This window comes from Labeo rohita, unplaced genomic scaffold (genome assembly GCF_022985175.1).
Source record: "Labeo rohita strain BAU-BD-2019 unplaced genomic scaffold, IGBB_LRoh.1.0 scaffold_78, whole genome shotgun sequence".
In the NCBI taxonomy this organism is placed as follows: Eukaryota; Metazoa; Chordata; class Actinopteri; order Cypriniformes; family Cyprinidae; genus Labeo; species Labeo rohita.
Window position 1 is genome coordinate 373259 of NW_026129722.1, and position 18303 is coordinate 391561.

Below are 18303 nucleotides of genomic sequence, written 5' to 3' on the forward strand. Positions count from 1 at the left end.
TCTACTCATTTCTTTGGTCAAAGATGACAAGAAATGCCAAGATTTTGTAATGTAATTATAATATTTTTATTATAATTTAATGTAAATATAGAGAAAGAGAGAGTATGATATATATCATTTATATTACATTTCAGAAAATTTCACTTACATTATAAACTTTTTATTCAAAACCATGTTATATAAAATGTTCATAGGCATGTTTTTGTTTTATTTTAAATTAGCTACCCAGTTTATCCAAATCAAACACATACAGATACCTCTTAACAAATATCCATAAATTGCAAAAGATGCAAAAGAAAGATTCCTTCTAATTATAAAATGCAAAAGATGAAAAGGACATATTGGAGAGCTCACTGTGTGTTTGGAAAAACATAATATACTGTAGTATTAAGATCTCTGGAAATTTTATATAAACATTTATATCATAAACCATAAATAAAAACAAATACAGCAGGTTAAAATCTATAAAAGATATTCCAAATGCTCATTTGCACATCAGCACAATCTGGAAAGGCTTTGTTAAGGAATTATACAGGGAAATTCAATGATTTTCAAGGTCTTAAATCTTATTTCGTCTTCTATTTTAAATAAACAAATATTAATAGATAAAAATATACCAACAAAAAATGGCAAAAATAAAGTGAAGCACATGCTTTACTACTAGTATTACAAAGGGTACTATTAGCTGCTAAAACCACAGTTAATTTTTTAAAGGATTTGTATTTGTGTATACTTTATTCTTTGCTTTGTTTTTATAACTGTACTGCTTAATGGTTTGATGCAGGCCCGGTTCCAGAACCAAATCACTGAGGGTGCTTCTGAAAATTGTGAGGGTGCTCACAAAAAATATGCATGGAACTGTATGAAAACGGTACCACCAAATAGGACTGAGTAATATAAATCGTCTACACTAGTATCGTAATTGTAGTTTCAACAAATGCCATCTAACATCAAGAATACACTGTGAAGGTTATTACTGCATGCTCATCTAGGAGCAGTTCACATGTCGCGCCTAAAAACGCGTTCTTTCCAAAGCGCTAAGTTACGCTCCCATGGCGTCTGTCGTTACTAGGCAACCATGGCCTACGCTCTCCATGAAGACAAGTTAGTTTCAGCAAATGATAAATGGCTTTCTAGCACTGCCCTGCTACAAAATGTATTTTAAAAATGTCTATCCCTGTACAGCTATGATCAGCTGTTTCACCGTCTTGGCTGAGTTTTCAATGTTGTTTCTATAAAGGATGAAGCTGATTGGTTGGTTCGTGTCACATGACCCGAGGTGCGCTTTTAACAATTCAGCTTGTGTATTTATAAGCTTGTGTGTACGTATTAATTTGGCGAATTTATGTATGTGTGTGCATCTGTCTGCGTGTTCATTAATTTAAAAATTAATACGCTATTAATAATTTTATCTGAGGGTGCTTTTGCTTTTGTTTGGGGGTGCTTAGCACCCTCAAGCACCCCCGTAGAACCGGGCCTGGTTTGATGTTTCCTACTGTTCTCTACAGAAAAAAAAAAGATTCGCGAAATCGCTTCGAAATCCTGATATGAAACAAATGATTCGCGAACCCGCACCGAAGTTCCGCTCGAAATCAAATGATTCGCGATCCACGCTATTAAGTCCCGATTTGAAAAATGATTCGCGAACCATCATTTCAGATCAGGACTCGGAGCGTGGATCGCGAATCATCTGATTTAGATCGGTACTTCAAATCGCGAATCATTAGATTTGAACCATTCAATTCGCGAAATGATTCACGGACCAGTTCCGATCTAAATCAAATGATTCGCGAACCATCATTTCAGATCAGGACTCGGAACGCGAATCACTTGACTTAGATCGGAAATTTGCGTATCGCGAATCATTTGATTTAGATCGAGAGTTCAAATCGCGAATCATTTGATTTGAACCATTTAATTCGCTAAATGATTCACGAACAAGTTCCGATCTAAATCAAATGATTCGCGAACCATCATTTCAGATCAGGACTCGGAGCGTGGATCGCGAATCATCTGATTTAGATCGGTACTTCAAATCGCGAATCATTAGATTTGAACCATTCAATTCGCGAAATGATTCACGGACCAGTTCCGATCTAAATCAAATGATTCGCGAACCATCATTTCAGATCAGGACTCGGAACGCGAATCACTTGACTTAGATCGGAAATTTGCGTATCGCGAATCATTTGATTTAGATCGAGAGTTCAAATCGCGAATCATTTGATTTGAACCATTTAATTCGCTAAATGATTCACGAACAAGTTCCGATCTAAATCAAATGATTCGCGAACCATCATTTCAGATCAGGACTCGGAGCGTGGATCGCGAATCATCTGATTTAGATCGGTACTTCAAATCGCGAATCATTAGATTTGAACCATTCAATTCGCGAAATGATTCACGGACCAGTTCCGATCTAAATCAAATGATTCGCGAACCATCATTTCAGATCAGGACTCGGAACGCGAATCACTTGACTTAGATCGGAAATTTGCGTATCGCGAATCATTTGATTTAGATCGAGAGTTCAAATCGCGAATCATTTGATTTGAACCATTTAATTCGCTAAATGATTCACGAACAAGTTCCGTTCTAAATCAAATGATTCACCATCACTACGTGCTTTTTAAAATCGTTACAAGCGATGCTGAAATTCGAAAACAAATGGCTCCTTTAATTTGATCTGGTTTTTACTAGTGAATCGCTTGAAATGAATGATCGAAGTCGCGAGTTTGAATCAATAGGAGCGGTTCACGCGTAAATGACTCAATTGATTCAGTTCATCTGTTCTTTTCGCGTCTTCATTCATGTTTACACCGCCTGTCAGTACTACTACTGGCTTAGCTCGATTGTTTTCTGGCATGAACTAAAATAAGCAAAAAAAAAAAAAAGGGTATGATGTTTTTGGAATTGCATGGAAAAATATGTGCTTATTGACAAAAGTAAACACTTATTTAGATACAACGCCTTTAATAACTCAAGTACTTTTCATGTACCTCTTCAGGAATTCGGTATTTTCAAAGGTTTTCCAGGCCTTACGTTTCAAAAAGTCAAATTTAAGTACATTAAGCACCTTGATTATAAGCAAACATTGATTATACCCCTTTTCCTCAAGTAAAAAGTCAGCTTCTCACTAATTTTCCAAGAATGAAGCTGATAAATTAAGACATTTAAAATGAAATATTTTTGAGTAAAGAGTAAATCCTTTGGAATTTGACAAATTCTCTAAATAATAATAATAATAATAATAAAAAAAAAAAAAAGGAAAATGTGATCCTTGGTATATTTATGAAAAAAAGAAACATGATTTAGCATATAATTATTATCCTTTATTATCCTATATTTATTCTTATTCTTAACATTAAGAATGGATTCCTAAAACCTTCAACACATTTCTGCTCATTTCATATTGAGCGGTGATTAATTTCGGTGATAAAAATAATGAAGAATGCTTTGAATTTCTGCAAATTAATAGAGGAAATTAAACTTCCTGAAAAGCTTTTTTTCTTTCTTTTGTTTTCATCCCCGTCTGTATTTATTTATTTATTTATTTATCCATTCATTGTTTTGGTTATTTAATTTATTTTATTGTAAAATTAAATTATATTAAATATTACTTAATTTAATATTTTTTTATTTTATTTCCTCTTTATTTTCTTTGTCTCGTTTTATGATATTTTTAAATTTCATAGCAGGCTAATTCTGTGTGGCTCTTCTGTTTGCTAAAGTTCTCTCTCAAACACACACACACACACACGTCTGGTTTATTATCTTTGTGGGGACTCTCCATAGGTGCAATGGTTTGTATACTGTCCACACTGTATTTTCTATCCCCTTACCCTACCCCTACCCCTAAACCTAACCCTTACAGAAAACTTTCTGCATTTTTACTTTCTCAAAAAAACTCATTCTGTATGATTTATAAGATTTGTACCCATGGGGACCTCAAGCCAGTCCCCACAATGTCAAAAATTTCAGGTTTTACTATCCTTGTGGGGACATTTGGTCCCCACAATGTAGCAAAAACAAGTACACACACACACACACACTCCTGCAGCGGTGGGCTGAGCGCCGCTCTCAGTGTTTCCCCCTGCTGTCCGGTATCGGCAGTGCAGTGTGTCAGTCAGTGTCGCGGTGTGACTCTCACGCTGTAGCGCAGAGGCTGCAGCACCACACCGAGTCGCCCCTTCAGGTCGGGCAGGGAAGCCCCAGGCGGGACGCTGAAGTGGAAGCGCTGCAGGAGGCGGCTGGCGAACAGAAAGAGCTCGATCCTGGCCAGAGATTCTCCCACACAGATGCGCGGACCGGCGCCGAACGGCAGGAAGCTGCCCGGAGTCGCTCTTTTTCCTGACGAGTCCAGGAATCGCTCTGTGAAGTTCACAAGTGAAGCGCGTTTGATGAACAAACTACAGCTGAAGAGTGTTTCACAAACATCTGTGGTAACAAATGCACCACATATAATATAACGGATTTATAGAATGACTTTATCTGGGTCCTATGAAAGGTTTTATTTCTATTTTTCCGCTTTTATTTTTCTTTTTTTCCTGCATTATGCTAATGGTATTGAATTAATTTATTCATTCTGAAGTCAGCTTTTTCTCAATTTAATTTTTATCTGAATTCAGTTTTAGTCATTCATTTCCAATTTAGTTTAATCAAATTAAAACATGAAACAATTTAACTGTTTATTTTGTCAAATAAAACAACAATGAAATAAATAAGTAAAAAAAAAAAATACATTTTGGGGCCCTATTAAGTCCATTTTTTCCCCCAAACAACTTTATTTTTTCCCATTTAAATTTTTCTGGATTATTGTTTTTGTTTTTTTCTTTAATTAAGTAATTTTAAATCTCTCAAGATTGCATTTTAATGGTTAAAATAAATGTTAGTAATCAAAAGCATGTCTAATTAACCTAAGTCATGAAACATACAATTTAGTTTATTAAAAAAAAAAATGACATTTTAGAACCCTATCTGTTTTATTTATTATTATTTTCCCCCAAATATACTTTTATACTGTCCCCAAATTCTGGATTCTATTTTAGTAGTTCTAAAATAAATTTAAATAATTTTTAATAATCATCAAATTATTTTAACTATTTAATTCATTAAACTTATTTTAATTTATTTTATTTTAATTTAATTTAATTTAATTTAATTTAATTTTTAATTTTTATGTATTTATTTTTACAAAATATGATCCTGTGAAATGTTTTATTGTATTCAGAAATTTTTTGTTGTCTGTTTTAATGTTTATGGAATTAATGCAGATTTTATATTAAAAAGGTGGTAATCAAATGAAGACAAAAAATAATAATAATTAATTAACCTTTTAAAAATCACTAGTTAAAATGTAACAACTCCTTCATTTTCATTTATTTATTTATTTATTTATTTATTCATCCATCTATCCATCTATCTATCTATCCATCTATCCATCTATCCATCTATGGAATACATTTGTCACAATTTAACTGAACTTTTATTTTGACAGTTTGTCATGAAGACTGTAAAGTTTCTGAGTGTGTGTGTATAATGTGCTTTTATAAACTGCCTTTCACAGTGTCAAAATATGTTGTCTGTCACCATAATGAACATGAAGCAGTGTTTTATTTACCTGGTCTGAATTGGTCAGGCTCGTCCCAGTATTTGGGGTCGTGGTGAATCGCCCACATGTTCACCAACACACGCGTTCCTTTAGGAACAGAGTGACCCCCTAAACTGCAGCAGAGAGGCGTTATGGGCAATCAGACATCTCACTCAGCATCACCGTGACCCATATCACTTTGTATCTCCAATAATACGTCTTAATAGATGAGACTGAAATGATCCAAACACATAATGCAATGTAATCCAATGATCCAATCCAATACAGTAACCTTAAAGGGTTAAAATACACCGTTAGGAGGTCAAACCTTCTTTAAGGTGATTACTGCAGTCCTTTATGAAGGGATTTGTTAGCTTTATTTTGTTTGAAATGACCGTTTTCTTCCCTTAGTAACAGAGCTGTCATCTAATGTCAAATCAAATTCAGCAAATTCAAGCAAACGACCGCACTTCATCTGACTCCAACCTTTCGGAAGTTTTACAGCAGTGAAATGTTTCCTCGCGCTGCACAAAAACCCTGCATCTAATATTCTAATTATGGTTTCTCTCCATCGCCATGGTAACCTGCCGGTTTCACTCTGGTATTGCCATGGTTACCTGGTGTCCTGCATAGCAACGTGCGGGATGAGGACGGGGCTGACGGGACGGATCCGCATCACCTCACAGAGAACGGCGTCCAGGAAGGGCAGACGTGAGCGGTCGCTCAGAGACAGAGGACGGTCCCGACCCACACGCTCATCCAGCTCAGAGTGAACACGCTCCTGCACCTGCACACACACACACACACACACACACACACACACACACACACACACACACACACACATACATATAATTTCCTGTGTAGGTGTAATACAGGATGAGTGTGTCAGTGCTACAGCAGTGTGTGTGTGTGTCAGGTGTCCCTACACTTAAATATCATTATATGAAAACTTAAAACCATGTTAAACTGACAAAGAATGTAGGACTTTTATACAGTACAAAAAAACAAAACTTATGATCTTCCCAAAATCAAAATAAATACATAAAAATATATAAAATAATTTTGATTTTATGAATACATATACACACACACATACACATATATATATTTATTTATATATATATATATATATATATATATATATATACACACACACACACACACACACACACATATATATATATATATATACACACACACACACACATACATATATATACATATATATATATTTGGAAAATTAAATAAATACATATGCATTAAAATATTTTCAGTATATTAAATTATATTATATTATAATTAACAAAATGGTCCTTAAAATATTTTTAAAAATACAAATAATATAATTAAGCAAAATATAATATTTATTTTTTTGTGGATTTTGGAAGTTCGATCTTAAAATATGTATTATTGTTACATTAAATATAAATTAAATGTTTACCATGAAATTTACTAAATTAAAAATGTGTCACCAGAGCTTAAATGTTTGTTTTTTTTTTTTTTTATTTACTTTATTTATTTATTATTATTGTTTTTTTTTTATTTAAATTGAAAATTTATTCAGGTTGGAACTCCCAAAACCAAAATAAATACATAAAAATACACAAAATAGTTTTTAAATAAATTAATTAACAAGCATTAAAACATAATTTATTTTTTATATTTTTTCCGATATATTATACTATTATAATTAATAAAACGGTCCTTAAAATATTGTTCAAAATACAAATAATATAATTAAGCAAAATATAATATCTCATTTATTTTTTTGGATTTTGGAAGTTCTGTCCTAAAATATAATATTTTTACATTAAATATAAATTAAATATGAGCATTAAAAAACAATTTATTTTTAATAATTTATTTTTAATATATTTTAATATTATAATTAATAAAACAGTCCTTAAAATATTCCTCAAAATACAAATAACATAATTAAGCAAAATATAATATCTGATTTATTTTTGTGGATTTTGGGTGTTCCGTCCTAAAAAATCTAATGTTTTTACATTAAATATAAATTAAATATTTCAATCAAAAAATATTTAAATATCTTCAATCATTTCTTATATGTGACCCTGGGTGCAAAAAATCTAAATACTGAGAAAATCACCTTCAAAGTTGTCCAAATTAATTTTTTAGCAATGCATATTACTAATCAAAAATTAAGTTTTGATATATTTACAAAATATCTTTATGGAACATGATCTTAATATCCTAATGATTTGTGGCATAAAAGAAAAATCAATTTAAAAAAAAATCATAATTTTGACCCATAATAATTTTGTTTGCTATTGCTACAAATATACCCTGTAGATATACTTAAGACTGGTTTTGTGCTCCAGGGTCACAGGGTGTGTTAAAGGTGTGTGTACCTGTGGGTGGTGCAGTAGGAAGGCTATGGTCCACAGTAGTGTGGTGGAGGTCGTCTCCACACCGGCTCCAAACGCCTCCGCTGCCGTCATGAGCACATGATCCTCCGTGATGTCATCCTCCCCACCTGACCCCTTCATCTGACCAATCAGAAGAGCGTCCAGCAGGTCTCGAGGCTCTCCAGGTGTGAGGGTCATCTGTGAGGTCAAAGGTCATGAAAAAGACACAAACATCTGTGTAAGCGTGTGTGTTTTGTGTTTGTACCTTGTGCTCCAGTAGTTTCCTGTGCAGTAGTCGGTCTCTCACTGAAACGCACTGCTTCAGTTTCTTCAGGTCCTTGTTGGGGAAAATCTGATGGGGTCAAAGGTCAGATTAATCTACAAAACACACATGGATATTAGTAACGATTCTAATTTGGGAGTTAAAAGTGCGTGCAGACTCTCAGCCAGGGAAAGATGTCGACGAGTCCTCCTCTGGCGATGGTCTGGACGATGCCGTCGTTGTAGTCTATGACGGTCAGGAGCTCGGGGTCGTTGGGCTGGTACGAGGAGCTGAACACCAGCCTGCAGATGACGTTAGTGACGGCCCGCATCAGAATCGGACTGAGATCTGAACTCTGACCCCTGCAGGACTGGAGCTCCTCACACAGACTGTCTGCGTCCTCCTGAACTGCACACACATTCAATCACAGTACGCAGAACAGCGTGTGTGTTTCCACCACAAAAATAAAAACAGTAATAGAAGTACTTGCAAGTTTATATCTCACAATTGAGTTCATATTGCAATTCTGACTTTATGTGTCACAATTTTGAGTTTATATTGCAATTCTGAGTTTATATATCTTGCAACGAGTTTGGCGCAATTCTGAGTTTATATTTCGCAACTGAGTTTATATTGCATGTTTGAGTTTATATCTCGCAGTTCTGAGTTTATATGTCTCAATTATGAATTTATAATCACAATTAAGAGTTTATGTTGCAGTTTTGAGTTTATATCTTGTGACTGAGTTTACATATCTTGCAAATATGAATTTTGTAATACAAGAGTTTATATCGCAATTCTGAGTTTCTCTCAGGCAGCTGATGTTATATGTCGCAATTATACATTTTTAATTCAGAGTTTATATAACATTTCTACATTTGTATCTCACAACTGAGTTCGTATCTCGCAATTCTAAGTTTAAATATCTTGCAAATGAGTTTGTCACAATTCTGAGTGTATATATCTCGCAATTATGAGTTTTGTAATCATTTTGAGTTTATATCTCAGTTCTGCACTTTTATCTTGCAACTGAGTTTATATTGCAATTCTATGTTTTTTGTGTCAATTCTGAGTTTATACATTTCGAGTAGTAAAAGAGTTTATATTGCAATTCTGAGTTTCTCTCTTACAGCTGATGTTTTTTTTTTTTAATTCAGAGTTTATATAACATTTCTACGTAATTCTGAGTTTATATCTCACAATTCTACGTTTATATATCTTGCAACTGAGTTTATGTCACAATTTCGAGTTTATATCTCTCAATTGTGAATTTATATCACAATTAAGAGTTTATGTTGCAGTTTTGAGTTTATATCTCACAACTGAGTTTATATCGCAATTCTGAGTTTATATATCTCGCAATTATGAATTTTGTAAACACAGTTTTTTTGCATTTATATTGCAGTATCTGCAAGTTTATATCTCATATTTATGAGTTTATATCTCAGTTCTGCGCTTTTATATAGCAACTGAGTTTATATTGCAATTCTGTGCTTTTTGTCAATTCTGAGTTTATATCTCTCAATTATGAAATTATATCACAATTAAGATTTTATGTTGCAGTTTAAATCTCACAACTGAGTTTATATATCTCGCAATTATGAATTTTGTAATCATTTTTAAGTTTATATTGCAGTATCTGCAAGTTTATATCTCATATTCATGAGTTTATATCTCTAGTTCTGTTTATATCTTGCAACTGAGTTTATATTGCAATGCTGTTTTTTGTCAATTCTGAGTTTATATATTTCGAGAGAGTTTATAATTTTTTTATTGCATTTCAGAGTTTGTCACAATTGAAGTTTATATCATAATTCAGAGTTTATATTGCAACACAGAGTTTATCTCATATTTGTGAGTTTACATCTCAATTCTGCATTTATATCTTGCAGCTGAGTTTATATTGCAATTCTGAGTTTATATGTTGCAATTATACATTTTTTTATTGCAATTCAGAGTTTATCTCTCATATTTATAAGTTTATATCTCACAATTCTGAGTTTATATCTTGCTATTCTGAAATGTCAGGACTGCAAGAAAACTCGCAAATACCTTTTAAAATATTGGTGGAAAAAGGCTACCACAGGATCCAAATTTTGTAAATAGTGGTGAAAATGCTTCTATTTTCTAATCTGAATTAATTATAGAATTAATCATTAATCTGCATAATATTTTGTAACATTTTAGAGCTTCCTAGTATGTGTAGTTTCAGATTATTTCCAGGTATAAACAAAGTAAATATCCAGACGTCCATGCTGATTTAGTTTACCGATGGTCTGTAATTTGCTGGATCCCTCGCCGAACAGTGTGAATGAGTTGTGCACCAGACGCCGATGGTTCTTCCACAACGGACTGTAGTCTGCAAACGCGATATCCTTTCCACCCTGAGTCAACACATCTGTGGTCACCTTGACAAACACAGACAGAGATTAGAAACTACAGGAAAAACCTCAAATCAAAAGAAAAATAAATGTTTTGCACTGCTTTCATCACAATTAGAGGAAAAGTCCACTTCCAGAACAACAATTCACAAATAATTTACTCACCCCCTTGACATCCAAGATGTTCATGTCTTTCTGTCTTCAGTTGTGAAGAAATTATGGTTTTTGAGGAAAACATTTCAGGATTTTTCTCCATATAATGGACTTCATTGGTGCTGCGATTTTGAACTTCCAAAATGTAGTTTAAATGCAGCTTCAAAGGCTCTAAACAATCCCAGCTGAGGAAGAATGGTCTTATCTAGCGAAACGATCAGTCTTTTTTTTTTTTTTTTTTTTTTTTTTTTTTTCAAAAAAATATTTATTTTTATACTTTTTAAGCACAAAAGCTCATGTAGCACAGGCTCTGGGATGCGTGTTCCATGATGCTATGAATTAGTGATGGGTCGTTCTTGAATGATTTGTTCATTTTGAACAAATCTTTAATGTGACTCAGGAAGAACGAGTCGTCTCGGGAGTGATTTGTTCAGTCGCGCATGCGCAACATCATATTAGGTTCTGTACTGGAATTAGTTCACCTGTTTCGAGTATTTGGGTTTTTCTTGAACCCGAAATTTTTGTCAGATAAGAGGTGAGGTGAACTAATCATAGACTAAAGACCCAGGTAAACAATTATAGTTTTGTCTTGTTTGTAGTGTGATCAACGTTTGTGTAAGCAGTAGATGTGTTAGGGAAGTAACACGTAACATTTTAATTATATTTTGCTAAAATGAACGAAATGACTCGAAAAAAGATTTGTTCATTTTGCTGAACAAGACTCAAAGGTCCGAGTCGGTAAAATGATCCGAACTTCCCATCACTACTACAAATCACGTTCATCATCTGTGATGTTACGTGTGACCTTTTGACGTGATTCAATAGTACGTGAGCGTGCATCCCAGAGCCTGTGCTACACAAGCTTTTGTGCTTAAAAAGTATACACATTTTTACTTTCCGAAAAAAATGACAGATCGTTTCGCTAGATAAGACCCTTCTTCCTCAGCTGGGATCGTTTAGAGCCTTTGAAGCTGCATTTAAACTACATTTTGGAAGTTCAAAATCGGGGCACCAATCAAGTCCATTATATGGAGAAAAATCCTGAAATGTTTTCCTCAAAAACCACAATTTCTTCACGACTGAAGAAAGAAAGACATGAACATCTTGGATGACAAAGGGGTGAGTAAATTATTTGTGAATTGTTGTTCTGGAAGTGGACTCCTCCTTTAAGCACACTTAACCCTTTAATTGTATTACTGCAATATCAAAACTATAAATTTACTCATTAAGTTGGCTTGAGAAAGCTATTTAAATGCTATTTAAACTACTTATTATTCTTACTAAAACTGTCAACTCTAACTCCTCCTAGAGCTTTAACTCTACAAACTCCAAACTCAGCCCAGATCTTCAGACTGATCCGACCGAGTGTGCTGTATATTTTCTAACTTACGGTTTTCCTAAAAATGACGTTTAAAACTGGGAAAAATCCCATAAACTTACATTGATGGAATGTTCAAATGAGCAACACTATTCAAACTCTAATTGTCAAAACTCCCAGAATCCCTTGAGACTCAATCAAACTTCCCTCCTATGTACTGTATTTCTAATCCATTTAAACTCATTCAATCTCATCTATCTATCACTAGCCAAGACTAGCAACTAGAGTCATGCTAGTAGCTTGCTAATCATGCTAGAAACATGGTAACAACATGTTACTCATGTTAGAAACATGATAGTAACTTATTAATCAGGCTAACAATATGCTAATCATGCTAGTAATATGCTAGCAACATGCTAATCATTAGAGATCGATTTACCGATATTTTTCCCGATATTTAAGCATTTTACCATAATCGGTTATCGGTTTTGTAATATCGGGTTCACGCCGCCTTCTTGTGGTTGTTTTGAGATTTGCACTCATGACCCGACAACAACTACATGCTAAAGTAAAGCATAGCCTACTTTCTTGCTTTGCTGTAATTAGTAAACTTTATTTAATATAACATCCATTAATGCTCATATTAGATGTGATACATAAATGCCTGATTTATGCAGCTTGGCTGTAAGAAATAGAGACGAACTTACAATCACGTAATTCGTCAAGTCCTGTCCCAATAAACATAACTCTGTCTGAATTAAATAATATACAGCCATGAATGAGCACATGTTGGCAATGAAAGCGCTGAATTTAATTCTCTCTCTTTTGTCTATATGCTCATCATTAGCCTCGTGAAGTCGGAGTCACATAGGCTTAAACCGTCATAAGAAACAGAGACGAACTCCCAGTCACGTAAAATAAGTCCTGTCCCAATAACTTTGCCTGAATTGAATAATATACAGTCATGAATGAGCACATGTTGAAAATGAAAACGCTGAATTTAATTCTCTCTCTGTTGTATGCAGTCGGAGTCACGTATAGGCTTAAACCATCATAAGAAATAGCTCGAACGTAACTTTGCATGAATTAAATAATACAGCGCATGTCGAAAATAAAGCACTGAATTTAATTCTCTCTCTGTTGCTCATCATTCGTCTCGTGAAGTCACTTTCATTTTGCCGTTCACTCACCGGGTTGATGCTCTGATGGCCACCGCATGTAACTTTTAACAAGATTCACTTGTTTAAAACACCCTCAATTATATTAACATTTACTATATAACCATATTTTTTATGGTTTAATTTGGTAGGGTGACCACCCTTCCCGCTTTGCGTTGTACTGCACAGCATTTTTCACCGCTTGTCCCACACGTCGCACATTGAGAAAATGTCTCGCATTTTCATCAGTCTTTTGGTTTTTAATTATTACATTAAGAAAACGTCCATGCGTTATTTTGCCTTTTTAAGAAAGCTTATTTATTTATTCTTTTTGCGGCGTAGTTTCATCTGGCACCACCGACGAAATGGTTGAGCGCACGCGGAAAAATCTCTTCTCTCGTAGGTGGATTCTCTTAACTCTCAATAAAAAAGACGCGTTCTCTCGCTTGTGTGCGCTCAGAAACATTAATCAGCGCGTACGACAACGGATGTAATCAGTAGCATATTGCATAACAGTTGAAAATGTATCTATCTCACACGTGTCCCGCATTGTCCCGCAAAATTACATCCATGTCGCCCAACAGATCTACTGACAGGTGCTCACCCTACTCTATGGAAATGTTTTATTATCTTCGCCAGCGATCACAGTTGGAGTATACTTATAAACCGCGCTTTCAGCAGGCATTTCAGAATAGAATGACGAAAACAATATTAGTAATTCTGATATAGGCCTTACCAGTTGAGAAATACAATAAAATACGATGTTATGTTTGTTATATTCCAATATTCCAGTGAATATTATTCAGTGAATTAACATTATCCAGTGAATTCTTCACTCTTTAGCCTATTAAAGAGTTTATAAACTGCAGTTTAAAACAAAGTTGATATGACTCCTGTCCTTTATTTATTTTCTCCATTTAAAAACATTCTACATTTATTTTGCTTAATAGTGTTGCAGCTGATGCGTTTTATAAATCAAATATTTTTATTGTTGTAATATGAAGAAATTTAACATGAAAGACTGCTAATTTCCAACTCTTTTTAAGATGACTAAAAGGAGGAAAAACCGAAGTGAAGTATGGACTTACTTCACTCAGTCACTGATTTACTCTATAACAGTAAATAAATATCGGTTCTGCATATCGGTTATCGGGCACATAATTATGCAAATAATCTGTATCGGTAATAAAAAAAAAATCAATATCGGTCGATCACTACTAATCATGCTAGCAACATGCTAACTACATGCTTTTTCATCTATTTCTATCTATCTATTTATCTATCATCTCTGACATCTGTATTGCCTTCAAAACATTCAAACTCTAACCTATCAAAACTAATTTAAACTTCAAACTATTTCAGATTGAAAACCATTAAACTTTTTAAAGCTTTTAAAACTTTTTTAAACTTTTCAAAACTTTCTGGTTTCTTTAAGCCAACTTAAAGTTAGTTTTTTAAAACTTTTTTTTTTTTATCTAGTTACACATTATTACACACAATACATTAGTAATCATTATTCGAATACATCTCAGACTGTCACGCTCACCATCTTGGGTCGTCCAGCAAACTCTCGTCCGCGCTGCAGCAGCACTTCTCTGACCAGACTGATCTCACTGACCACCAGTGTGAAGTGCGGTCCGGCGTACAAGCCGAACACGGGACCGTACCTGCGCGACAGCTGTGTGAAGAGCAGGTGAGGCGGCAGAGACGAGCGCAGGTGCAGCAGACTGCCGAACACGGGCACCCGCGGCAGACACGGAAACGTCAGCCCACCGCCGGACCGACACCACCGTCCCAGCATACATTTGAGCAGCAGCAGCAGCAGAAGCGGAGCAGCACAGCAGCACACGCTCACCGAACACATGACGCTCTTCATCAGTCACACACACGCGCTCTCAGGCCTCATATACACGGCTCGAGGTTCAACCTTGGTTTGGGGTTGGAGGTCACAGAAACCCTGAGGTGTCTGACCAATGACAGAGCAGCTCTGATGACCGCTAGTTAACTGCAATTACTAGAATCACTTCTAGTGTGAAATTCAGTGCAATGATTTTAAAAGAATATTTTATGCATTGCAGATACCAATCAACATTCTGGTTTCCTAGCAAATTAATTTTCTTTTCAAAAAGATCTGTAACCACTAGACACATTTCTGGTCCAAAAAAAGCATCAATTTGACTTGTTTTAATATGGCTTTTGTTGGGTTGGTTGCTTTTCTTTTAACACCACTAAATGTATTTTAAAAGTAAACAAGCAGATCTAAATGTAACACTGTAAAGAATAAAAAGGAAAACATACATATACATACATATACATACACACATATACACACACACACACACACATACATACATATACATATATATATATATATATATATATATATACACACACACACATATATATACACACACATATACACACGCACACACATATATATATACATATACATATACATATACATATACATATACATATACATATATATATATATATATATATATATATATATATGAAACCAACCCGGAAGTGACTAAAACTGCAATTCATCGACTGGCCGCAATAGACTCCCCATGTTAAAATGCCCAACTTCACAGCAGAAAAAATGTGTTTACAGCCTGGTTCAGAAAGTGGTTTTGGTCTATATAGCTAATTTTGCCCTTCATGTCAACTGTGAGGGGGGTGAACTTTTTTATAACTCATCCGTTTAATTTATATTAAGCCTTAAATTTCTGCATAATTTAGGGCGTGGCCATTTGAGTGACAGCTGGATTGCCGCTGCTGTCACCACCGTCGCGCTAGGCGGGTGTGGTTTCAGCAACCAGCTCCACCCACGTTCCGCCTATTTGCCCATTTTCGATTATCCGGGAGTGACGTGCAGTGACGCGATTCCAAGAAGACTCCCACTAAGAGCTTCAAAAATGCTCTTCAGAAACCTACGGGTGACTTCAGGAACACTACGTCCATATTTTTTACAGTCTATGATATATATACACACACATGTGTTAAAGCAAATGATTAAATAGAAAGTAAAACTATAGATTAAAAAATAAACAGAATGCAGGTAAAGTTAAATTAGTTAATATAAAGTAAAATTGTATGGACTAACAAAAAACGATACAGATTTTGCAGTTTAATTTTAAAAACAAATGGAATTAAATAATAAAAAAAAAAAAAAAAAGATACACATTTTGAATTAAATTAGTAAATATAAAGTAAAACTATAGACAAGATACAGATTTTGCTATTTAATTTAATTTAAAAAAATATTAAATAAAATAAAAAAAGATATTTTTTGCATTAAATTAGCAAATATAAAGTAAAACCATATAAATAAAAAAAAATACAGATTTTGTAATTTAATTTTAAAAGCAAAAATAGAATTACATTTAAAAAACAAGATACACATTTTGAATTAAATTAGCAAATGTGAAGTAAAACTATAGGCAAGATACAGATTTTGCAATTTAATTTCAATTTAAAAATTAATTAAATTAAATAAACAAGATATATATTTTTTGCTCTAAATTAGTAAATATAAAGTAAACCTGTATAAATTAAAACAAAAGTAGATACAGATTTTGCAATTTAATTTAAAAAATAAAAATAGAATTAAATTAAATAAAAAAACAAGATACAAGTTTTGAATTAAATGACTAAATATGTAGTAAACCTGTAACTTATAGACAAGATATGGATTTTGCAATTTAATTTAAATATTTTTTTATTAAATTAAATAAAAAACAAGATATATGTTTTGCATTAAATTATTAAATATAAAGTAAAATGATAAAAATAAACAAACAAGATTCAGATTTTGCAATTTAATTTTAAAAACAATAAAATTCAATTAAATAAAAAAAACAGTACAGTAAAACTATAGACAAGATACAGATTTCGCAATTTAATTAAAAAGATATTTTTGCATTAGATTAGTAAATATAAAGTAAAACTGTAAACAAGCTAGGGGTTTTGCAATTTATTAAAAAAAATGAATGAATGAGTAAAAAAGTAAAACAAAAAGTTTTGAATTAGTACATATAAAATAAAACAAGAAAGAAGTTTTAAAAATTAAATATAAAAGTAAAACTGTTTAAACTAAATAAAACTGTATAAACTAAAATAAAAAAATAAAGATTTCACTCATGTTTTACTATTTAATCATGAATAAAGTAAAATATAAAAAATAATAACTAAAAATAATAAAACAGATATTATACAACTTTAAATAAATAAATAAATAAATATTAACTAATTTATAACTTTAAATATGGGCTGGTAAACGATTAATGATAAAATAAAAGTTTGGCAAACTTATTTTGTATGCGATTAATCGCGATTAATCATTTACCAGCCCTAATAAACACACACACACACACACACACAAATACACAAATACAGAGGTAAAAGCACTAACCATTAATGTGGCTAACTGTTTGTCTGTATTAAATGACCTTCAGCTCCAAGGACCGCCGTCAGTATAAACATTCGGATGTTTACTGCTGCATTTGACCTCGACTCTGTGAAAGGACAGTGAGGAAAAAACAGCCATATCATTCATCATCACTAATACACACACACACATATAAATGAATCCGTATTCACCTAAACCCAGACATCAACTTCTGTGTGAGTGTGTGTGTTTTATGTGTGTGTGTTCTGGAAGCCAAATCAAACGTCCCTGAGCAAAATGAAATCATAAACACTCCCCAAAGCATCATGGGAATTGAGCAGATTGAGCAGATGCACTGACTCACTGAATATCACGTATATTAAAATCATTAGTGTGAATGAAAGCCTTTAGTGACGAACACACGGATCACTGCAGCTGTCATCGCTCCGCACTGCGTAAAACCAGTCACCAAAATAACCCGCTGGTTAGTTAGTGCTTATTTAATTAGGGTTACTGATGCGAACAAACCTACAAACTTCAGTCCTGAAATCATCCTGCACATTCAGAGCAACAGATATGAACGACACCAACTCAGAACACCCTAGCAACCACCTAGCAACACGGACATCCCATCATCCTGTGATTTTCTCTCATTTGTATTCGTTTCTCAGCAG

At 33.6% G+C, this 18303-nt stretch overlaps 1 protein-coding gene across 1 annotated transcript; it reads right to left on the reverse strand.

Annotated features, from left to right (window-relative positions):
* Positions 1-957: 957 nt before the first annotated feature.
* On the reverse strand, positions 958-15100 carry LOC127161931 (steroid 17-alpha-hydroxylase/17,20 lyase). Its single transcript, XM_051104698.1, has 8 exons — positions 14783-15100; positions 10497-10635; positions 8406-8635; positions 8231-8317; positions 7969-8163; positions 6208-6377; positions 5621-5724; positions 958-4371 (listed from the first exon to the last, which is right to left on the reverse strand). Exons 1-8 carry the CDS (start codon positions 15098-15100, stop codon positions 4127-4129), a joined length of 1488 nt encoding a protein of 495 aa, XP_050960655.1. The 3' UTR covers positions 958-4126.
* Between the last annotated feature and the right edge of the window lie 3203 nt (positions 15101-18303).

What these genes read in the sequence shown, in the direction of transcription:
- LOC127161931 (XM_051104698.1), bottom strand. Translation starts at nt 15,100, where the DNA reads ATGTGTTCGGTGAGCGTGTGCTGCTGTGCTGCTCCGCTTCTGCTGCTG. An exon ending in TCCTACTGCACCACCCACAG is followed by an intron (nt 6,378 to 7,968) that starts GTACACACACCT and finishes GTGTGTGTGCAG; the next exon opens with GTGCAGGAGCGTGTTCACTC. An exon ending in GCCTGACCAATTCAGACCAG is followed by an intron (nt 4,372 to 5,620) that starts GTAAATAAAACA and finishes TGAACTTCACAG; the next exon opens with AGCGATTCCTGGACTCGTCA.